The sequence below is a fragment of the Filicampus tigris genome, chromosome 5 (genome assembly GCF_054856515.1).
Source record: "Filicampus tigris isolate MCC_2025a chromosome 5, RoL_Ftig_1.0, whole genome shotgun sequence".
Taxonomy (NCBI): Eukaryota; Metazoa; Chordata; class Actinopteri; order Syngnathiformes; family Syngnathidae; genus Filicampus; species Filicampus tigris.
The window spans coordinates 8214889-8238262 of record NC_141221.1 but is presented as its reverse complement, the minus strand read 5'-3'; the positions used below and the strand labels follow the sequence as shown (position 1 = coordinate 8238262).

The 23374-nt window shown below is 40.6% G+C and overlaps 3 protein-coding genes across 8 annotated transcripts in view; 2 read left to right on the top strand and 1 right to left on the bottom strand.

The window, feature by feature from the left end:
* gpat2 (glycerol-3-phosphate acyltransferase 2, mitochondrial) overlaps nucleotides 1-6308 on the top strand; it is a 79412-nt gene extending 73104 nt beyond the window's left edge. For 3 of the 4 annotated variants that reach the window (XM_086032137.1, XM_086032136.1, XM_086032133.1), the window contains 4 exons: nucleotides 1181-1249; nucleotides 1463-1518; nucleotides 5751-5824; nucleotides 5906-6308. In XM_086032137.1, coding sequence (XP_085888263.1) covers nucleotides 1181-1249; nucleotides 1463-1518; nucleotides 5751-5824; nucleotides 5906-6020 — 314 coding nt within the window. In that variant the 3' untranslated portion in view covers nucleotides 6021-6308. Of the gene's footprint in view, nucleotides 1-1180; nucleotides 1250-1462; nucleotides 1519-5750 lie in introns of all 4 variants that reach the window. The other variant, XM_086032135.1, reaches the window with a different exon arrangement.
* Nucleotides 6309-6782: 474 nt separating this feature from the next.
* On the bottom strand, nucleotides 6783-14921 carry fahd2a (fumarylacetoacetate hydrolase domain containing 2A). Of its 3 annotated transcripts, none has more exons than XM_086032139.1 (9): nucleotides 14632-14921; nucleotides 14323-14413; nucleotides 13042-13301; nucleotides 12739-12955; nucleotides 11229-11288; nucleotides 10992-11154; nucleotides 9445-9553; nucleotides 8732-8819; nucleotides 6783-7740 (listed from the first exon to the last, which is right to left on the bottom strand). In XM_086032139.1, exons 3-9 carry the CDS (start codon nucleotides 13299-13301, stop codon nucleotides 7678-7680), a joined length of 960 nt encoding a protein of 319 aa, XP_085888265.1. In that variant the 5' UTR covers nucleotides 14323-14413; nucleotides 14632-14921; the 3' UTR covers nucleotides 6783-7677. The 3 variants fall into 3 exon arrangements, with proteins under 3 accessions (XP_085888265.1, XP_085888266.1, XP_085888267.1); XM_086032140.1 differs by having other exon boundaries at nucleotides 14323-14410; XM_086032141.1 differs by lacking the exons at nucleotides 14323-14413; nucleotides 14632-14921 and adding an exon at nucleotides 14207-14318.
* Nucleotides 14922-15184: 263 nt separating this feature from the next.
* Nucleotides 15185-22644, top strand: LOC147147130 (putative aminopeptidase W07G4.4). Its single transcript, XM_086032138.1, has 16 exons — nucleotides 15185-15585; nucleotides 16168-16209; nucleotides 16317-16407; nucleotides 17454-17602; nucleotides 17683-17791; nucleotides 17962-18089; nucleotides 18167-18266; nucleotides 19155-19230; nucleotides 19300-19385; nucleotides 19588-19692; nucleotides 20430-20505; nucleotides 20609-20727; nucleotides 21054-21137; nucleotides 21218-21275; nucleotides 22094-22275; nucleotides 22357-22644. Exons 1-16 carry the CDS (start codon nucleotides 15575-15577, stop codon nucleotides 22489-22491), a joined length of 1551 nt encoding a protein of 516 aa, XP_085888264.1. The 5' UTR covers nucleotides 15185-15574; the 3' UTR covers nucleotides 22492-22644.
* Nucleotides 22645-23374: the final 730 nt, after the last annotated feature.

The following is a 23374-nucleotide window of genomic DNA, read 5'->3' as shown; positions in this document are numbered from 1 at the left end:
GAGAGAATATATAAAAATAGATTTTCTTTATCTTCTACTAAAACTGCATCTTACTGAGCAGTAAGAGCTGGGACAGTGTCCATGTATATCCATATGTCTGTATTATATTGCCCCCAGGTGGCCAAGAGGCACATACCAGAAAGAGACACACAGTCACAATGAATTATGCTGCACAAACTGTTTATTTCTTTACATCGTATTTCATTATGTTATGACTGTTTTTATACATAACAAGCAGCAGTTGGCAGATGGGGGAAGAATTCTTAAAAATTAGCCTTCAAGCTGTTTATGGCCACTCGCAGTTCACATTTACTGTCAAAATAAACCTAAAACAAAGATGATCACACTTTGCGCATTCAAAACAAGCACATGGCTTCGCCTTAGTGATGTCCGCTTAGCTTAATGCTAACAATGTAAAACACCATAGACGGGCTAACAAAGAGCACTGAGGTTGCGGTGTTACAAACCTTTCAGAAACTATTATTTCAACACAAACAGCTGGAACACATGTAGACAGAGAAGATAATATTCACATGCAAATATTTTGTTGCCTTTGTGAAAAATGCCTGCATCTTACTGAGTCAATTGTGAAACACCTCTCCATGTGTGTCTGTATTAAACTGCACCAACCAAAGCAAAGGTGCTCACACCAGATGGAGCAGCGCAATGCCCATTCAATTGAAGCAAAAAAATATGGCAAAACCTGTTTCATGCTTTACATTACTTTTAATTATATTATTACTGTATGTTTTATGAAGTATCATGTTCTAGTGTTATTTTAACATTAAAAAACACATTACAATTTTTTTTTTGTAGTAAGAGATTAGTATTTCTATTCATTGCAATAGACTTGTGATGCAAGCATCAAGTGTCACAGAGTATCTCAAGGAACCACTGTATCACTGTCACTGAGGGATGATAGAATTTGACTCTGGATCAGCTTCATTCGATCTGTGGTATTTACGATAAGGAGATGTGTTTCAAAATAGGAACAAATCTGAGGTTGGCTAGCGGCAGACAGAAAATGGTGCTCACACTTTGAGGTTCCACTGTATTGCATGTCTTTTGTTACTTGGGAATTATTTTATATACAGTAGTCTGTATTATAGAGAACAATAAATGACTCGTGCAGACCGTTTGAACATTGACATGGAATAACCCCCCGTCTTCTCTCCGGCAGTAGGTGATTTTGTGACTCACCTGTGCTCACATCTGTGTGATACAGCAAATAAGAAGAAACAGCACTACGGTGAGCCCATTTCCCTTAAAAAACACACCTCCACAGTCCGCACATACAAAGACAAAATCCTAAATGCCTAATTGAAACCACTCAGTGTTACACAATGTAAAAGTTCAACCACTCCCACTGGTAATGTCTTTGTTCCATTATTCTTACCTTTTATTTGCTTTATTGGATATATGTCTGTTCTTTTGAATGATGCCTGTGTGTGCTATCTCGCAGAGAGCTGCTCACAAGAGGCTGCTCATGCAGCAGTTGGAACGCTAATAGACCTGGGGGTGAGTGACAGGCTTTATATATGCTGTGTGTGTTCAGTGAATATACATGATCAAATGTATTTCTATGGCATCACATCAAGTAACTAAAGCAACTGTTTCTTGCCCTTCTGGAGTAATGCGAATAACTGCGATAAAGTGTGTAATTGAACTTCCTTCTGACTTTCGAGCATGTTTCAGGGTTGTGATGGTGACCTTATCTGAATGAATAAAACAGAAACGTCAAGGCCACACATAAATGCTTGATGATCGCAGTTTGAGATTCAGAGCAAGAAGTAGGGCCACGAGAGTTCGGCTTTTCAGATAGGTATAGATACAATCTCCTCTTCTGTGAACCTGCAAGGTTCAAAGACAAAGAGAAGTGGCTTCAGTTCAACATCTCCAATCTACAAAGAGCTGAAGTGAAATCTATTCTCCTGATGCAGGGCGCGGCTCGGCCACTCGTTGCACCCATGCAGTGCATATGCACACATCAAAGTCTCGGAAAACTCCCCTATCTCCCGCTCTTACAATTGACAAGTCAGTCCTTCAGCCTGTGCAGCCATCAGTCTGCTCCCACTTTGCTTGATGCCAATCGCTGCCTTTAAAAATAGAGCAACATTGACCTATATATCTGCAACTACTTCAAGAGGCAATTATTAATTTGCTTATCAGGGTCATCAGTCAGAAAGAGTTGCTATCTTATTTTTCAAATTGGATTCTACTTGAAAGAGGACATGTTATGGAAAAGTAACAGAACCTCTTTTTTATTTAAAATGGAATTCGGGACCTTGGTGAAAATGTAACAGCATCTGTATGGCCACTCTCTTTATGGCGATGGGTGTATATGGGCCATTCTGTGCAATTTGCGTGCCCAGGAAATGAGAGATACAGATGCATGATAAAATTAACCGTTAGATAACTTTTTTTGTGCCTGAATATTGATCTGAATGCATATTTAATAAATCCAATTAAAAAAATTTATTTAAACTACTTTTAAATACATTTGTTGCGTGTCCCTGCTTTCTGAAATTACTTTGCCATGAAGCTTAATAATTTAAATCTTTTGTTAAAAATATATATTTTGTACATATTTGCATTAATATTCCTTATCCCAATGATAGCATTTTATCTTTGAAATTAAATTGTTTTAATAAAAAAAGGGTTAGTTATAATTTACACTGTAGTCGTCTCCCTGGGTTTTCACTCAGTCCATTCCACAAGTCACGCGGTCCAGAGGAATTTGCTTCATGCAGAGCCACTGCAAGCCACGGGAAGGCCAAATGTAAGCTCACTCATTTATTTTTTATTTTTTGCAAATTCGATATTTCAAATATTGAATAATGTACTGTATAAACTATACAGTATATAATTTCGGCACAGTCCTCGAGCTGTGCAATAGGACGATACAGTATATCGTCTTTAAAATGTCTATCGTACGATATAATCTTATCGTTTATATTGTTAGATTTGCCTTGCCACTACTGAGGGAATCCTGTAATTTGTTTTCCTTTACTTAGGACTTTTACTGGATAAAATGGTAGGCATTCTTGAATGTTACGTGAAGCCCTGTGTTGTATTCATTCACATTCTTTGCACTTTACTGCATCCCTTGAAAAGATGACGTACTACCAGATATTTTGAATGGTAATTATTTGGCTATGGGATATTTGTCTTTTATTTTATATTCATAAGTCTTTTATTCGTTCAATTATGTGGTCTATATTATGTAGATTATAAATAAATTGAGAAAAGATCACAAGATAGTTATTGGGATATAAAATTGCCTATATTGAGAAAATGTATCGCACAGCTCTACTCAGTCCTGTTACATAATTTTGAAAAAAAAAAACAAACATCAAACATTGTATTATATTGTCGTAAGACCAAGGCTCGGAAAAGAAACTGAAGCTGAGCTTACCAATTTACACTAAACAATCGAGATGACGGGAGGGCACTATATGACTCCAGTAAAACTCCCAAACTTCCACTGCCGACTTTCAGTGTTTAGTATGAGACTGAGAATCGTTAGGTGTAAGCCCAGCTTGGCAACACTCTGTAGCCGCTGACCTTGCTGCAACACTTGAGCTCTGCCCCTGGTGGTCATGATCATGAAAGCCATACTATTTGCATGAGAGAAAACTGTCCTCCGCTACGCCGTGATTTTGAGTGCAACAAGTGGAGTATAAATGTGCTGTAATTCTTGTTAAATTATTAAAATATTTAATTATTAAGGTCAGACACGTTTTACTTAGACACGTGGGAACTCTTTTAAATGGTGAAAAACATTTCTATTTTGTCTCCTTTTTGAAATGCTTTTATCGATGAGCTCTGCATGTCAAATAAATGTGAAAGTATCTTGACAATCGTTTCTTATTGTGTCCCACTGGAGGATATTATGGATGCATAGTCGTGCATGCGACCCTGTGAGCGGCACAAGGTTTCTTTCTTCTCTTCTAGAGAGATAACAGCCTCAAGATTGAAAATATTTTAATAAAATATTAGATATTAAAAAATTGATTACAGGCGTCAGAAGTGCTTCAGGCGTAGTGTCAACAGCAGAATGTTTGATGTAGCTCTGGTATCGGATCACAATGCATTGTGCCGCTGTACTAGTGGTGGGCGATATGGCAAAAATTTCACAATCACGATTTTTAAAAAATAAAATCACTATCACGATTTTATCATAATTCTATTTTACATCGTTTTTTGTTTTTTTTAGACTAATTTACACATTTCTGACCATTTTCCTCATGTTAAACATATAAATCATTTAAAATGTATACAAACCCCTAACAGAAACAAACTGACATTTTAAGACAACTAAGCTCTCTGAACAAGTCTTAATTTAAAAAGGTAACATTTTTATCAAAAAATGTAGTGAACGTAAACATAAAAACACAGATCATAATGTGAGTCTAGTACTTTGAACAATCTTTTAAACCCCTCGTTTTCCACTGTTTTAATGGGAACCATGTCTTTAACAAGGTAATAAGTCACTGCCTCAGTTACTTCTTTCCATCGCTTGCTTGTTGTTTCATATGAAGAGCCCTTGTTTAACTCATTCACTGATTCACTGACAGACATTTTCTGACACTTTTACCCTAACGTTTTACAACAAAAAAAAAGTTGTGATTGAATGGCTGGACTGTGAAAAAACAAGTAATTCGTCAATGGCAGTGAATGAGTTAATGACTGTGTTACCGTGGTTTGTGTTAGCTTGGGGCAAGCAGCTGCCTCTGGCTGCCATATGTCTGATCGCCGTTTGCTTTGGCTGTCGGCGTAGTGTTTTGGGTGCTGTCTCCGCAAATTATTAAACAGGTTCGTCGTCTTGCCATACGATATCCGAACGCAGTTTCAGAGTTTCCAAATAACATATTTGCGTGTTGTCCTCTGGGCAAGTGACTGGTGACTTTCTGCCATGGCTTCCCGCTCTTCGGCTTTGAGATTGTCAACACGTTATAGTCCTTAAACAGGAAGTCAACCCAAACATATTTTTTCCCAGAATATGTTCCATGCAGGCCCACTAGTCTAAACACGGCATTCAGATTAATATTGCATTTGTGGAATATGAGAAATGCACCCGTTTTTAGCTAGCTCAGGGGGCGGCCATTTTGTCACTTCTGTCGACTGAAGATGACATCGAAGTTGCTCAGGGCTTAGATAACAACCAATCATGACTCAGCTTCAGAAAACAGGTGAGTCAGAGATGGCTAAAAATTGGTGCATTTTGCTGTTTAATTTATGTTCCACAAACACAATATTAATCAGAATGCCATATTTCAACTAGTGGGCCTGCATAGAACATATTCCGGAAAAAAATACGTTTGGGTTGACTTCCTCTTTACCGATCTAATATCGTCATATCGCCCACCACTACGTTGTACTTAAGTGGTCAGACAGCGTACCTATGAGAGCAAATCAATCAAATACGAAATACATGTCAACTGTTGCAGACCTTTTGTGATTAACATTTGATTGTTGAACAAATCTTATGTCGTGACGAATAATTTCATTCTGACATTTAGATTTAGAGTCTTCAATTAACTTAGCACAGGGAGAATATACAAACTCTACACATGAAGATTGCAGCCTCGATTTGAACCCAGGACCTCAGACCTAAGGCAGACATGCTAACCACTAGTCTACCCGTGTCCTGTGGGCATGTGTTTCAAGTCCATTTAGATCCTGCTATGTGAATAACAATGTTAAAACTATCTTTAAAAGTGTACCCACCATGTTTGCGCTCCCGTCAGGTTCTCATGGAGGAGCGGCAGGAAGGACGAGTCTTCCTGGGGGTCACACCTTTGTTCCAGTCGGCAGAAAACAGGCAAAAACTGCAGCGCTTCATCTCTCAGTACCTCTACAATTAAACAACGGCATTCAATGCTTTCTGTGTTTTTGGATGCAGCTTAAACTGGTTGGAGTCAAAAGACAGTTCCGTTATGGAGAGGCTGCATGCTGAGCTGCCAAGGCCTTTGGGGTTAATTGCATTGAGATTTTTCAGTTATGAGACATTGATTTAAAGTTTTGCCTGGGTAATAGCATTAGCATAAAACTGCAGGAGACAAGGATTATGAGGTTGCTGTAATCAGATGTGTGGCTCTGCCATAGCGTGATGATGCAGCATGATTTCCCCCCTGTGTTTGCACTGTAACCAGGGCGCTTTGGTTTGTAACCTGATCACATATCAGCTTTTTTTTTTTCTACTATTACCAAGTTCATTATTTCACATGTTAATATCGTGCTAATGAGGCCCGGTTCAATTCGTCACATCGTTATTAAACTTCTCTAATTTGAGTTTTGTTTGCAAAGTCTACTGGTATTTCATTAGTGTAATTATTTTCCCAGGCCATTATTAATTCAAAGTCGGTGCCCTTGTCATGAGTTATACCTCATGAGTCTGTGCAACAAACAAAAACAACACTTAATGGCATCTGCCTCTGGCAGCATCAACTACAGTTTGCAGAGATACAATTCAAAAGCTGCAAATCCAGCATGAAACTATACTGCCCCCCAGTGTTAATCTGCATGTACTAATCAATGGCTCGAGTGGTTGTACATTAATACTACTACGCTCACGTGTAAAAGAACAAATAATTCAGCCACTTTGGGGTGGAAAAAGTAACAATTATGGTCTGAAAACATACATCATTATAGTTAGTATAGTTTTGCACAAAAGTGACCACAGATCTCAACATTAACCCATTAAGGATGGGAGTGCATAACCGTCTTTCTACCCTTAAAGCCTGGAGCGCTGTTGTGTCTTTCTACCCTTAAAGCCTGGAGAGCATTTACATCATTTTATTTTATTTTTTTATCCAATTTTTGTTCTCTCAACCAATGAAATGCATCAGAATATACACGTGACTGTTGTGAGCCCGAAGAGGATGTTCTAGAATTCTTTTGAGTCACGCCATCGATCGCGGGAGCTTTGAAATGAGTAACGGCAGTGATATAGACGATGCACTTGTGGACTTTGGACCAGTAGAACCAGTCGAACGTGATATATTGTTAAGATATATGGAGACAATCACAATATCGACGTCTTTGTAACAAAATAGAGGATGGTAATTTCAACTATTTTTTTTTAAATTAAAATAGTGCTTCTCTTGCACTGACACTTTATTTTTACAGCTTCGATTGAAACCGTAAATAGTAATAAACTCAGGCCTGTGTGCAAGCGACGTGTCTAAGGTCTCAAAATCTTTTGGAATTATGTTTCTGTCTGCTACAGGGGCTGAGATATTAATTATTTTGTAAGTGGTGAATTTCTGGGAAAACTTCAGATTTTCAAGGGTGATTCCAAAGACGACCTCAGGTTTTGGGGAGCTGTTGAGCCAGGCGCTGTAGGCTTTAATGGGTTAAATTAGTTCTGCAGACCTTGAAATTTGGCTAATAGGGGTGCTGTAATACTTTATCCTTTGTGCTTTGTGACCTAAGAAAAATTAAGACACATGCGAACTCTAATATTGTGAAAAAAGTGGAGGCCCTTGAGTTGAGTAAGGTTTTTGGGGGAGGTGTATTCCTATTGGTTGTGAATACATTAGATGGCAGATCACATTTAACCATAATATTGACTTCAATGATTACATCTGCATACTTAATCTTCCACTAGGTAAGAAATAATCAAGAATTTCTAATAGTTAATTATGATGTTTTTTGGCCAGAGAGTCTCTCAGTTCAAACCACTTTGTTGACGATAGATCCCAACTGGTCGATTTGGCACTCCACAACATCTCCTTTCTGAAAGACACAAACATTTTATTACAACAGCACTTCATTTCTTCTTCTTTTTTTTATTTTTTTTTATTCAGCCTGTGTCTCATTAAAATGTTGCGAGCAGTCTTAGGCTAGGTTCACACCGCAGGCAAATGCGATCCAGATCAGATTTTTTTGGGCCATATGTGAACTGTATCTGATTTTTTTTATGACAGTCTGTACGGCTCAATTCAGATTTTTTTTTAAATCCGACCTGGGTCGCTTTCATATGTGGTCCCAGATCGAATACGTATTCGATCTTTTCCAATTCGTTTGCGGTCCGAACAGCAGGTCTATCCGACATTGACGTCATCCGGAGCCCAAAATGCGCTGCACGCAGGCGGAGGGAGACTGCTGGCAGCGAGGGGATCGAATCTGCAAAGTTGTTTTGAGTAACACTATTGACTTAATATTTTACTTTAATTTAATCCCACTTGAAACATGAAGCGTAAAGTGGACATTTATGGCGATTGTAGCAGCCACGGCTCAGATCGATTCATTTTTTTACGCACGGTTGTGATGTGACGTCATCATTAGTGATGTCTCCATGAAATGAGATAGAAAAGCCTCGCCTCGTAATTTTTTAATTTTCCCCAAATACTATATTTATTTCTACCTCCTACCTAATCGCTTGACTGTATAAATGCCTCGACACGCTGGACCACATTTACTTCCGCAAACACAATGTCAGGAGTGACATCGTCTCTTCTTCTGCATATGCGGGTCACTTTCATACAGCAGGCAAGACCGAGGTCGCATTTAAAATGTAATTTGAATGCTTACACTAAAAAAAAAAAAAAAACGATTTTTTTTTTTTTTTCAAAAAATCCGAATTGAGCATTAATACCTGCGGTGTGAACCTATCCTTAATGTGCAACTGGTTTAAAGTTGACAGTTAAGCTTGGTTTGTGTGCAGCAGCATGCACAAGTCCGCTCCCCCCCCTTTCCATCTTTTAGCAGTTTGACAAGAAATCACCTTGAGGAAGACAGGCGGCTTTCTGAACACGCCCACGCCAGGAGGGGTGCCTGTCAAGAACACGTCTCCAGGAGTTAATGTCACAAACCTGAAAAGGAAGAAGGAGAAAGCACAGAGCCATGTTAAGATACATTCCAAGACTTACTATACTATAACTTCTGAGTAGCTCGTACCAATATGAAGTTCCTCTGGTCTACCAGAATAAAGAAACTGAGGATTTGCACATATACCAGTACAAAGATAAGCCTCTTAAAATGTGTATTATACACTTTTTTTTTTTTTACTCTGGATGTATATGATGAGGGCATTTTCCACACTACTCTGCTAACTACAGTATGTAATCAGCAGTTACGATAAACTTTTTTTTTTTTTAAATATACATTGTTTCTCTTCAGTGGAGGCTGAAACGGTGGCGAGATGCTGGGTAAATATTTATACTTAAATTTCGTAATGTTCATCATGTTATTTAAATGTTGTCAGTCTTAACATGTCCACCCTGTCATACTGAACGAAAACATAACAAAAACTTGATTAAATTAATATGAAGTTAATGGAAAATCTCTACGTTTGGTGAGTGAAATAGTTAAATTGCTCACAACCTCACAGATATTTGCGTCTGTGTGCCTTAAAATGTTGCACATGCCTTTTCATGGTTTTTGTTTTTAGTTTTTACAGTACAGTGTTTTTTTTAGAAGACAGAACAGCAGACTCACTTGGAAACCCAGGAGATCAATGCCTCGGTCTTGAAGATCATCTGATCAGTGTTGCTGCTCTGGACGTTTTCTCCATTAACCAGGCAACGAATTCCCAACTTGTGAGGATCTGGAGATTGTCATTTTGTCGTTAGTATTGATGTGACTTTTCCCACATACGCTCACCGTATTACACAATCTGAAATATGCATCTCAAATATTGTATTTCAGGCAATTTCACACTTTATTATACATTTATAATGCTAGAAGTTAGACATAAGTCACACACTTTCTTATTAATTATACAGTATATCATAATCCAACATTATAGTGACACACTTAGCATTTCAGCAGGAAGGCACCCTTGAAGAAAATGGTAAAAGGTGTGAAATGTTGCTGCATGCTTTGTATGGGGAAAAAGTAGCACCATCTGGTGAACAAATATAAAAGCCAGTATTCTAAATCGAAATGTTAACCACTGAAATAGTTTTTGTTAGTTTTTTCCAATATGATTTTTTTTATTTATTTTTTTGTCCGTAGAGTCCTCTGGCACAGGTGTCAAAATCATTTTTGCTGTGGGCCACATCGTAGTTATGGTTTCCTTCAGAGGACAGTTATGACTGAACCTGAATAAATGTATGATGGGCCTCATATGACATTAACACAACAAAATAATGAATAACTGGTTGTGAAATCAGAAACCAGTACTAAGTGTTTGTTCAAATAGTATTACATTTGTTTTAAAAGAGGGATTGGTTAAAAAAAAAACAAAAAAGCCTGCAATATCTCAACATTCTTAAAAGTGAGGACAATTTGCAATTTTGGTATTTTACTCAGAAACATTAAGTCGAAATACCATAACATAAAACGATGTTGCGGGCCAGATCTGGTCCCCAGACCTTGAGTTTTACACCTATCAAGGGTTAAATTAAGAAAAAAATGCTTTCTGTATGTTGCAGTGCACATCTAATTGTTGTTTAATGATTACCTATGACAATGCCAATCAAAATTGAGGATTACTATTAGGGGCTTGCATCTCTCCGCAAAAGACGGTTAGATACGGTTTTCAATATGATAGGCGCGTAAGGATTCAAGGACGGTTCGATTTGAAAGTGGAACGATTCGGTTCAGTTAGACTCAGTGAGATTACGATTCGATATAGTATGGCTCAGTTCGATAGTGTATGATGCAATTACCTATTTGTTGTCATTTTACCCGCACTTGAATTAATTTGTCAAAACTGTAAAAATGCCAATTCCTTCTAAGATATATCTCTGCAATAAAAGAGTATTCGATATGTATCTCGATACCTTTCAAAGTGGAACCTTTCGGTTCGATTCTATGCACTCGCAGCTCTTAAATCAAAAAACGTTTTCCGGTTCAAACCGGTTTTTGTTACACCCCTAAGTACAATCTTTGCCATGGCAGAATATATTTTTTAGCTCTTGCATTTGATCTGCACGTGTACCTATGTGGCCAGCGAGTGTACATTTGATCTTTACACATCCCCCCCAGGAGGATCGGGTGTGATGGGAGTAAACGGGAAGGCTGCTGATGTGCGGAGTCACCTCTCACAGCATCTGTTGTCACTAATGCGGGGCCGAGGGGACAAAAGCTTTCAAAAGTCTTTCCCAGCAGCCACTGCTTGCCATTGCGCTTCATCTGCCAGTCTCGCGCGCTGACATCATTGGCCACCATGAAGCCTGCCACGTAGGTGAGGGCCTCTTCCTCCTGAACAGCGAGACACGTGGCAGCAGCTGTTAGGAGCTTTAGCGCTTGCATGGCAACAATGCGGTGACGCTCACCTTGATGTGCTTTCCTCGCCGCCCAATCACAAAAGCCAGCTCCACTTCCCAGTCCACCTCCTTTACGCAGAAAGAAAAAGCAGGGTAAGGATGTTCAAATCAGTTTTGCGCACTTAGAAGCATGGTATGATGGCCCACAATAGACACTGTCGTATCCCTTGGCTTTGTCCTTATCCAGTCCAAAAACGAAGTCTTGGGTTGTTGACTAGAATGTCACGCAGAGCTTTGATTCCCAACCAATCTGCCGCAGCACATCAGTGCATCGTGAGAGATCATCAGGTGTGCCACAGGACATTTTCCAACTTCGCTTAAAGCGGAACTCAACCAACCAAAAATCTTAACAAGACTATGCTCTAGGCAGTAGTCGAAACATGGCATTATGATTAATATTGTGTTTGTGGAATATGAGTTAAGCAGTAAAATCCACACATTTTGGGGCGGCCATTTTGCAACTTGCTGTTGACTGAAAATGACATCAGTTGTTCAAGGCTCAGCGAACGACCAATCATAGCTCAGCTTCAGAAAACACGCGAGCCGTGATTGGCCGTTACCTGAGCAACTGTGATGTCATATTCAGTCGACAGAAGTGACAAAATGGTCGACCCCTGAGATGGCTAAAAACGGGTGGATTTTAACTCACACAAATCGTCGCTGTCATGTGAAAAACACTTATCTCCATTTTTTTCATTTTCTTATTTTTACCTGAATCGTGTTTCCGCATTACAGAAATTGCATTAAAGTGAACATTTTAAATAGTTTACAAAATTGGAGATAAGTGTTTTTCACAGGACAGAATGGATCAGAATGCCATGTTTAGACTAGTGAAGGCACATAGAACATAATGTTGCAAAGGTTTTTTGGGGGGTTGACTTACTCTTTATGTCCAAGCAATTTCATATTTTTTTCACAAATCCATACTATTGGTCTGTCTCCACATTGTCTGTATCTATGCATTATTAACCAATTTTAAAGTGTTGAAAATAGGTTGAGAACAAATTTATCAACTCTCTTGGACACTGTCTGAGAAGTGTAAAACTTTTTCTCAAGATGCAGGAGCAGTTAAAAGTCTGGACGGTCTTTTTTTACAGATAATTAGAATAGTTCGGTTAGATACATGTGAGTAAGCCTGTCTTGTTAAAAATGGATAGCTGTTATGCTTTGGTGCAAAAGGATGCATGTACAGATTTATTTCAGCTTATTACAATGTTTCTTTTTCTGCTCATTTTATTAATTGCATCACTCATGGCTGTTGAACCTTTGGAAAAGAGTTTAGGAAAATGCGACCACCATCGTTAGCTTTAGTGAGGTAACATTTTTTGTCCTGTTGTGGGTTCAGCGTGAGTGCGACTTTGATGTGGATGGCTGGTGACGGTGCAGTGTCTGTACCATTTTAATCAATGATGGCATAAATCAGTGATATTTCTAATCATATTAAATCAGCAGTTGAACATGATTTTATTTCCCTTAGACTCTGAATTGTGAGTGTCATTTCAGACCTCTAAGAACTCACCTGGCTCTCAGAAGGCAGAATAATGTCATCGAATGGCCCCGTAATGGCGTTGGGGAATTTGCTGAAGATGATGGGCTCTTTGGGGATGGGGACGTTTTGCTCCTGGCAGTGGTCACGGTAGTTCAGACCCACACACACCACCTTCTCCGGGGCTAAAATGGGAGACAACAGCCTGACCTCCGAGCGCTTCAGTACGCACTGGCCAGATGACAGCGCACTGAAGTGAGGATGAAGTTATATGATGAATAACAGCAATGTTATGTACAGACGTCCATGACTTGGTGCATGTTTGTGATACTGTACCTCCGTGCGCAATCGAGACCTTCATCTCCCAGCTCCAGAAGCTCTTTCATTGTGGAAGGCATGGAGGGGTCAAACGCCCTCAGGTCCACCACGTCAAGGCCTTCGTCCTGCTCAACTCCCACTCTGACACCTCCATCACCGTGGCGATAGAACTGAACCAGGCGCATGGGCGTGTCACACAAGCCCCGTCGCTGCAGGCTCACAGAGTGTTTTGGGTAGAACAAACTGAGGATGCGCAAGGAGCCAAGAGGAACTCTCATCTATTGGCAAAAAAATAAGTGCAACTACTGTTGGTAAAGTGCATAGAATTTCCATTAGGTTCCTGATTAGCATTCGAGTAAAGGTTAATTTTGTTTTTTAATCATTCCCTGTGACTTGTGCTACATTTGCACTCACCAAAGACTTCATTAGGTACAATAGGATCCAATAGTACCCAAAGACTGACTTCAAAATTCATAATTATGTTCAGTTTGTTTTTGTCAGTGGTGTGTTACACTTCAACACCACTACAAACTTTCCATCCATTTATAACATCTGAATAACTCATTAGTTTCCAAGTCATCATTAGGGTCTCGAATGAACTAGAACTTATCCTAGCTGACTTTGGGCAAGAGGCAGGATGCACCTAAGACTGGTCGCCAGCCAATCACAGGGCACAATAGACAAACAAGCATTCAAACCTGTGGACATTTTTAAGTCTTCAGTGAACCTAACATGCAGGTTTTGCATGTGGGCACGCCAACCACTAGGTCACTGTGCTTCCCACAATAATAACCATATTGTTAAATTGAGTCCACTCTGACAGTGTGCCAGTCAAAAACAATATTATCCATTTGTATATGTTCTATTTTATTTACTTATTCCTATCACAATTTTAGATGTCCTGTACATATTCACTGGTCATACTCAGTTGAGAAAAGCACATTCAAGACACTTGTTGATGAATCATATTGATCGAATCATATTGTGTTATTATTGTGCACGCATTTTTCTCACACGACAGCGTTTAAAAAGGTAAAAAGATGATGAAGTGATGTTTGTTCTATCAGCCAGTCTGATTAGGAAAAACTCAAGCGTCGTAATTATTTTGCATACAGTTTGTTGATGCAGCTGAAACTCGGTTACGTTAAAAAAAAAAAGGCTGGCTCAGTTGGCTGTTGCTTACCTAATGCTCGAACAGTATATGTTATACTCTCACTTCATTTCAGAAATTGAATACTGCATAGACAAGGGTCTTTCAACTATTAAGTGCCCTTTGCACAGCCTCTGGTTAATACTCACCTCTGCTCATGCTTCCAAAGCTCTACTTTCACAACTTCCGCTTTGCTTCTGAGGCTTACATTTCCATTCATTCGTGTAGCTTCAACTACTGCTAATGAAAAAAAATGTCAAAATTACATACATGGTTATGACAACAATTATCCTAAGACACAAAGTATTCATGATTTAAAAACAATAAAATAGTCGTGTTATGTCTCGTTTGATTAAAAACTACAATTCCCATCAGGCAAACAAAAATGTCATTTACTGATAACGGAAAATTATCCACATTAAAGCTAATTTATCGTCAAAAACATTAGTGTAACGTACATTTGATTGCACTTCGGCTAGCTTTGAATCTTCTAACTCGATATAAGCATGCTTGGTTTTAAATAAACGCTACGTGTAAAAAAAAAAAAAAAAAAAGGTGGGGTATTCCGACATGTTGAAAATTCATGAAGGCAACGTCTGCTCAGAACATGAGACCGTACGGCCGGCCCAATTATTGGCCCAATCTCAATACACCCTTGTGCCTTGTACCCCTCATTTCCGCGTTCCCACCGAGGGTACGAGTGTGGAAGGTGTCACAATTATGCGAAGTGCTCCCTCGTCTATCCATGGCCCCTAAGCCGAAGCTTACCCATAATTCATTGAGTACTTGATCAAAATAGCGGAAACCTGACGAGTCAGTGACGACATTTGGTGGAATTCCTGTACCTGTGCAGAATAAAATGTCTCTTCAAGTGTAAATATGCTAATATTACATTATTTATATGTGCGGGTATATGTAAAAAATTTCAATCGACGTTTTAAAGTCGCCGTCGGCCAGTATATTTTGTCCCAATTTACCTGCCGTACTAAGCAATCTTCTGCGCATGCGTTGCATATCGTGCAGGAGCCGCAAATAGTCCAAATTATGGAGCCATGGCTCCCATTGACTGGAAGACCGAGCCCGAGTTTTACTTAACCACTACGTTACTGAAGTTTTAATACATTTTCAAACAGCAACATTGCCAAAACAACAACCCGTGCCGCCATCCTCGCTAGGGCATAAATCTATGACGTCACACGACGTGTCCCATTTCTACAAGTATTGTACGATCGTAACCTGCGCCCTCGAACCACGTGTGCATTTCGAATACATGTGCACTTCAGCGAAGACCGTTGGAACAAGTGTGGGTATTGGGATTGGTCCATTGTCACCGGCTTTCGTTAGTCTGTTCTCTTTCTTTTTCCACTTCTCGGTCGACGACGAAGTAGGAGGACCAACACAATGTGCACCAGGTGAGAACCGCTCTATCTAGTACTGTAATCCCGCAACTGGTTTGCTACTGGGAGTTAACCAAACTGCAAAATTCAATGTATAAGTAGAAACCCGTTAAGACGTTTGTGTGACTTTTTATTTTATTTTTAAGGCGGTGCAGTACTATATAGCATTAAATTAAGGAGAATCTTAATTCCTCTGTGATGTGTAAGGAGAATCTTAATTCCTCTGTGATGTGATCTTACATTGGTATTTTATTTATGAGTAACTAGATGTCTAAATTTTAATTTTAATTTACTCGACTGCTTTCACTTACGTTTTGAGCATGACTCACTTGAGTTTTCTTGAAATGAGTGTTGTATAGTCATACAGATGGCTACTTGCCTACACGTTTTCTGAAGTTGCCTTGTCTCTTTACAAAAACTGCACGTCAAAGCACAATAAAGGTTTAGAGATAAGAATTGAACGATCAAAGGTCCTTCCACGCTTTGGTCACTCTCATCATTAATTTACACTGATGTCTGGCGGCTTCGAATCTTATCTTTGGGAAGCAAAGGTGTCTATGTCTAATAACATGTTATTATTATTTTTTTTTCTGGCAGTGTGCAACCCATTGAGTGGACCACTGACCTCAAGGACCAGAAGTGAGTACTGAAAGAAAGGGCACACATCCTCTTTTTTTTTTTTGTTGTTGGTTTGCATATCCTGTGCAGACAGACATTTTGTTGGTTATACATTTTTGCACCTACAGATTTGATGGTGTCATCTTGGTGACTCAGAGCCATGATGAATTGCCCTCCAAACTTGAGTGTCTGAAAGCCCCCTTGCAGGACTACAATTCTGTAAGTTGTAAATACCTAGTACAGGGGTCAGCAACCTTTTTCACTCAAAGAGCTATTTCGACCCAATTTCCACGGGTCCAATTTCGACGGGTGCCGCAAACATTTAACATGCACTTCAATCGGACACGTATAATTTATTTTCCCCAATCCACGCAGAGCCGCAACATACAGTAAAGATGAATGAGCCGCATGTGGCTCCGGAGCCGCAGTTGCCAACCCCTGACCTAGTATGTACATACAAAATGTGACAAAATAGCCTTAATACATCACTGCAACATGTGGTTAAAGTGCCGAGATCTAACAAAAATATGGAACCTTTCCGGGAATTAGAAGGCAAATTAATATGTTTGGTTACCAGGTGAGTGATGTAATCACAGTCAGGACATGCTTGAAAATCATAAAAGACCATAGTATCCTTTGACATCAAAGTATTATAGAAATAGGCTTTTTTTTTTAACTTAACAGTATGTCAAATGTCCAAATGTTGTTAGGCCATTCCACAGAATAGGTGGCATTTACTTGTTGTAACTCTCTCAAAATAGTTACATTTAAGTTGTTTTTCAAATTTAAATCTGCGAACACATATATTGAACTACTCAATATGTGTGTTGACTCATCTCAGGCGACTTTATTTTTTTGAGTAAAAGGACTGAATGTAACTTGGGAGAGTTTTAGCACAGATAGACAGAGCAAATACATGCAATATAGCCACACGGCATTAATGCTAATAGTAAGTTAACACTGAGCGCGTTACAGCAATTTAACTAAAAAAATAAATGTTTTTAATAAACAAGTATAACATTAAAAAAAATTAACACGATTGAGTTGAATTTGTTGACACGATACGTCACAGTTGCTCAAGTAGCGACCAATCACGGCTCACTTTTTTTCTGAAGCTGCTGAACAATGGAACATACAGTATATATCAGGATATATACCAGCGGATACCTCACATTCAACTAAACCTTGAGTTTTCGATGTATTCAATTGTGTGTAAAAGCTTCGACTGTAGCCGTATATGTTGAGGTCTAAGTGTCACTTAACAGGTGGACAGCGGGTTTGGTGAGGAAGCCGTAATCCTGAAGGTCCCCGGTCTCCCCGGCAACCGATTGGTGTTTTCCGCCACCGGGCCCGTCAACCGCGACTACGATGATGTCAGACGCTTCAGTGACGCGGCTGCCAATGCTGTTAAGAGGTCAGTATGCTTTCACACCGAGGGAGGTCCGTTTTTTTTTTGTTTTTTTTAATTCATGTCTCATACTTGTTCCGTTTCAGGGCCTTGAAAGCAGGAATGCAACGCCCCCTGCTGGTCTGCCCTCAGCACAAGGACTATAAGAACAGCACCCTGGTGGCTGCACTGGGCGCTCTTCATGCGCTCTACATGGTACGATGAACACACTGCTGGGTTGGATAGATCGTATGCTGCATCCTATGGTGCCTTGAGATACGAGTGACGCAACCTATGTATTTTTCGATCAATGAGCCGTCCTTCGGCCTATTATTTGGCTTTGATTTGCGCTCGCGCTGTTTGCTCGCTTGTTTGTCCTGAAACAGCCTCTCGAAGTGAGGGAGGCGAACATAAAATCGTCCAACTACAAGGTGTGCGCGCTGGGTCTCTGGGTAGCTCACGAGAGCCAGGGACAAAGGCTTGTGGATCTGGCTGGCGCTCTGGAAAGTGGAAGGTACGGTCACATTATTTCACCGCATTCTCACGTAATCATGCCATTCAGTCCTTCAATCCAAAAATCTCGTTCCTTAGGCTGGCATGCCGTGACATCGGCGGCTCCGACCCGGAGCGAATGGCCGCTCCCCGCGTTGCTGAATACGTTGTGGAACTCTTCAAGAACAGCCCCGTGCAGGTAGTCAAGCCAAGGACCCGTTTTGTTTCGCCGTTCCGTCTTAACACGGGATTCTGTGCTGTGGCACATTAGTGTTTCATGAGAGGTCGTAATTGTTGCGAAAATGACAGTGGACTTTTTTTGTTTTGTTGTACCACCTATATCCTCTGTTATTTTCAAAAAATCTCTCCTCCACTGATTTTGTGCTCAGGCCAATGCAATTTGTTTTAATTTGGCACCAACCTGTGGAATGTTGGTGTTGGTAGGTTTAATTGTTTTTTTCATTTACATTTGACTTGAATGCACCCTCAAAACAAAAAGTATACGTTTCTGCTTATCTCCCAGTGCAGCTACTAATAGTCTGTATTCTGTTGGTAGAATTTGACTGTATTCCCTAACACTCAATGTTGTGTGCAAATGCCAAAAGGTGAGTTTAATGACTTCATGTTTCTGAACAGTGTATATCCGTTTGCCCATATGTGACATTATTATTCAACTACTGAATAGTCACTTTTGTAACGTTCATGACTGTGTGAGCGGTCGACGCGTGCCGCTGTTGCTTTACTGCCCTACCAGTTTTAAGCCTTTGTCGCCATCGTTTGGCATGTACAGCACCTGCAATTACACACCCCTTTTGGGTGGAGGGTGTTACTTATTCACATATTTTTTCTACTCCTTGGCAGGGCTCGGCCCCAATCGTCCACGATTGAGAGGGGGTTCATTGTCTTTACAAAACAAACATATGTTTGTTCATCTCTATGTAGAGTGTGCCAGTGATGCGTAATGATAGGCAGAACAATTTCATATTCTTTTACGACCACCGCCCATCATTATTAGAGGACTTCATTTCATACGCTTTGAGGCCTTTTTGTTCAGTGGTATATGTAGAACATGTGTGTTCCATTTTAGGCAGAAGTGATAAGTGACGTGAAGCTTCTGGAGAGGGAGTACCCCTGCCTGGCTGCTGTCAACCGCTGCGCCAACAGTAAGAGCACATGTTGTTGTTGGCATGCTCCTTGGCAGCGCACCCATTCATGGTTCCCTTCTCACGCAGGTGTACCCCGTCACCAGGCCAGAGTCATCAAGTTGCAGTACTGCGGCGAGGGACCGATCCAGAAGACGCTCATGCTGGTGGGCAAGGTGAGAGGAGGACGCGCTATGCCCACGCAGTCTGATGGATTGACACTTTTAAAACAATACGTTTGAGTCGTCAATGTACACAGCAGGGGCACATAAATGAGTACAGTAGAAGACAGTGAATCTGTAATCCAAAGGGCTTCTCCAGTTCTAAATCTTGCGGGTTTATGGGTTAAAAGCAGCATCTGTGGTGATTGGTGTACAGGGCATCACCTACGACACGGGCGGAGCAGACATCAAGGCTGGAGGTTTCATGGCAGGGATGCATAGAGACAAGTGTGGTGCTGCTGCTGTTGCAGGCTTCTTCCAGGTGAGCTGCGCTGAGAAAACACTGACACGGTCTGTCATAGTTAGGCGACTGTAATCCACACAAGGCTGCATGAAAGAAAACCCCTGCCGATCTGTGGGGAAATGTTTGTAAACAATAGGCTACTGTTATAAGGTTGTTTTTTTTCCCTCCCAATTCACATCCCAAAAATTAAATGAAAATGGAGAAGGGTAAATCAAGTTGTCCATAGTTGCACAGAGAAGACAGCAAGACTAGCTTGCAGCGGAGTAGCCGCATCTAAAAATAACAAGGAACGAAAGCTCCCATCATGGCTAGCCTGCTAGCTCAAGTCAGCTGCGCAGCTGGTGAGCGCGCTAGCCATTTCAGCATCAAAAGAGCACCTCTGTGCCATGAATCCGAGCAATAGAAAAGTCAATTAGCCAGTCCCGGTATGAGTCCATTCTATTTCATTTACATTTTGAAATGTAAATTATTTCTTCTCCCTTGGAAGATAGTTACCCCCAACTGACATCTTCTCTTTGACTGACACATCACACATTCCAATTACAGCCGTAGAAATGAACGCTAAAATCATCATAAACTATGATCCTGAACATTTTGTCATTCACTCAAATCTTACATTACCCGTTAGCAATAAATTGCTCACAGGTCCAATCGTGTGCCATCTTACTCAGGAAAAAAAGCTTGAATAGCAAGCCACAAATAGACTGGGGTCCACTGTGTGTACTAAGTGCCACTAATATCATTTCCTATTTTAGATTTTGGCTAAGCTGAAGCCCAAAAACCTGAAAGTTGTTGGTTCCATGGCTATGGTGCGCAACAGCGTGGGTGCAGGTCAGTGACATTTAATGATAGTGTCGAATCTAAGTAGGGAAAAAAAAATGAAATGCCGGATAGTGGCCTATTTTAAAGCAAAGGCTGTCTATTTGTCTTTCAGACTGCTATGTGGCAGACGAGCTGGTGGTTTCTCGCGCGGGCCGCCGAGTCCGAGTGGGCAACACGGACGCCGAGGGACGCATGGTGATGGTTGACCTGCTTTGTGAGATGAAGGAGAAGGTCATTTCAACTTAGATTTTTAGTGTACACATATAACAATTATTGTGTTGAATTTTAGGATTTTTTTTCCCAGTCTTGCAGTCAAAGTCGGCAAAGACACAATTGGCGGATGCTTCTAAAAAAAAAAAAAAAAACAACAACATCCTGAGTGGTAATCCTGCGGTGTGGGGTGTTAAGAATTTTGTTGTTTGACAGACATATTTTGGCACTCGGCACAATTTTCTCTCCCAACATGTTGGCCTTGGCAGAGGTCTTCACTCAGCTAGGGTCCATCTTATAAAATAGATCACAAAGGTTTTGACACTTTTTGTTTCATCTTCACACAGGCAGTACACGAGACTTCCCCTCAGTTGTTTACAATCGCAACTCTGACCGGTCACGCCATCAGAGCCATGGGACCCAACTACTCTGTAAGTGCTGACTCCAGTGTTGAATGGCAAAGAATGTCAGTGTGATACTTGGAGTTTTTCAGCTTGGAATTTCTCTGCAGATAATCATGGATAATGGACCCGCCCATCGTGCCGGCAATGCAGCACAGTGGCAGAAAGGTGAGATAAAGTCATTCTATGGTTGCAACACTGCAGGAATTGTTATGGTGGGAATTAATAGGACTAAAATATGAATTTGCCAAAATAAAAGTTGGATCTCAATAGGAAATTTAAATATACTTGGGGGAAAATATAATCCTGGTTAAAACAACCAGAGTTCATCTAAGTACAGTTGAATATGAAGGTTTAGTCAAACTAAGCGCCACTCATTTCATCCGCTCATCACGGCTCAGATTCAGAAAACACGTCAGCCTTGATTGGTCGTTGTGAGCAGTTGTGATGTCATTTTCAGTCGACAGAAGACAAAATGGCCGCCCCCACAGATGGCTAAAAATGAGTGGATTTACTCATAACACTTATTCCACAAACGCAATATTTATCAGAATGCCGTGTTTCAACTAGTGGGCCTGCTGGGAACATATTCTTAAAAAAAATATGTTTGGGTTGACTTCCGCTTTAATGGGTTAAGCTTCAATTTCAAATTTTTTTTTTTGTTTAATTTTTTAATTTAAAAAAATTGATTGGTAAATACCATCCTCTATTATGTTAGAAAGACGTCAATATTGTCATTGTCTACAAACATATCTTAACCATATATCACGGTCGACTGGGTCCACTGGTTCAAAGTCCACAAGTGCGCCGTGTTTTTCGTAGGAATGTGGACGTGTGCTCCCGGCCTAAATGGGTTAAGGGAACATGCTGTTCTTTTCCATGTTGAACCGAACCTTTTGGGAGCGAGTGGGGCTCTTTTCCATTCAACATTTTAAATGGGACTTTTCCTGCCAAAAAATAATCTTGTGTCCTTGTCCATCATACAGCTGGAGAGGTGCTGGGCGACCTCTTCGAAGTGTCCAGCATCAGGAGGGAGGACTATGAGTTCCACAAGGGTAAATCCGAGTACGAGGATATCCTCCAGTGCAACAACTTGCCCTCCTCTGCGACCCCTCGAGGACATCAGACCCCAGCGGCCTTCCTCATCATGGCGTCGGGCCTGCACAAGGTAGACCTGGGGAGAAAATAACTCACTCAGTTGTCTCATCAGATCCAAAATCATCAGTCTGTTGCCGTTACTCTGATGCAGCATGGTGTGGATTCTGAGGCGCCTCTGCCGTACTCCCACATTGACATCGCTGGCTCCAGCGGCCCCTTCCCTGGCGTGCCAACGGGAGCGCCCATCCTCGCCATGGCGACCAACTACTTCCTGTCCGAGCTGTAAGCTGCCTGACCCAGTTTGAAATACGACTGGCCTCAAGTGGTGCGAAACTACCCCAAGGGAGGAAAGGCAGTGTTTAAAAACGCCAATATTGTAAATGTGTGGCTTTATGCCAAGCATTTTCCATTGGTCAATAAATATTCATTGGTCATTGAATCTTCGGGAATCACTGGTGGTGTAGCAGTTCATTGGCTACACCATGGGTTTGGTTCTTTTTCGGGAATGGTGTGAATGATTGTCTCCATGGGCCATGTGATTGACTGTGACAACTGTGTGAAGCTAATGAGGGCAAGCGGTTTAGAAGTTGAATGCATGGCTATTCAGTAAGCAACAATGTAGTGAATATATGAACACTTTCAACATTAGGTTTTTGAGACCAAACACCTGGAAGTAATTTTCAAACTAAAGAACATGGTGAGTGCCTTAATACAGTGATTCTCATCTACTGCGCCGCAATTTCCCTTCAGGTCTAAAAGTTGGGCACTACTCTACATGTATAGAGCAATGAATAATGGTGACCTAATAGTGACAGCCAGCAGAATTAAATGCTCTTCCACTAGATGGCAGAAGGTACAATTACCTGTGTAGCCACTTGTTGCCATTCATACAACGGAATAATTGCTTTGTCCATCCAATGAGGAATTGACAAAAGCAGTGCGAAAATGATAGGAAGTGATGGTTCCACAGAAATTAGAGGAAAATTCAAGAGGACAGGTTGAGATAAAACAATTATATTTGAACACATTCAATTGAACAGCAGTTGCTCAAGTCAGATTTATTTCTATAGCCTTAATCATTAAAGGTCTCAAAAGGCTTAGCAGGCCCACTGTTGGCAAATATTGACATCCCCTGATCTAAACCTCTCAAGGGGGCAAGAAAAGCAGAA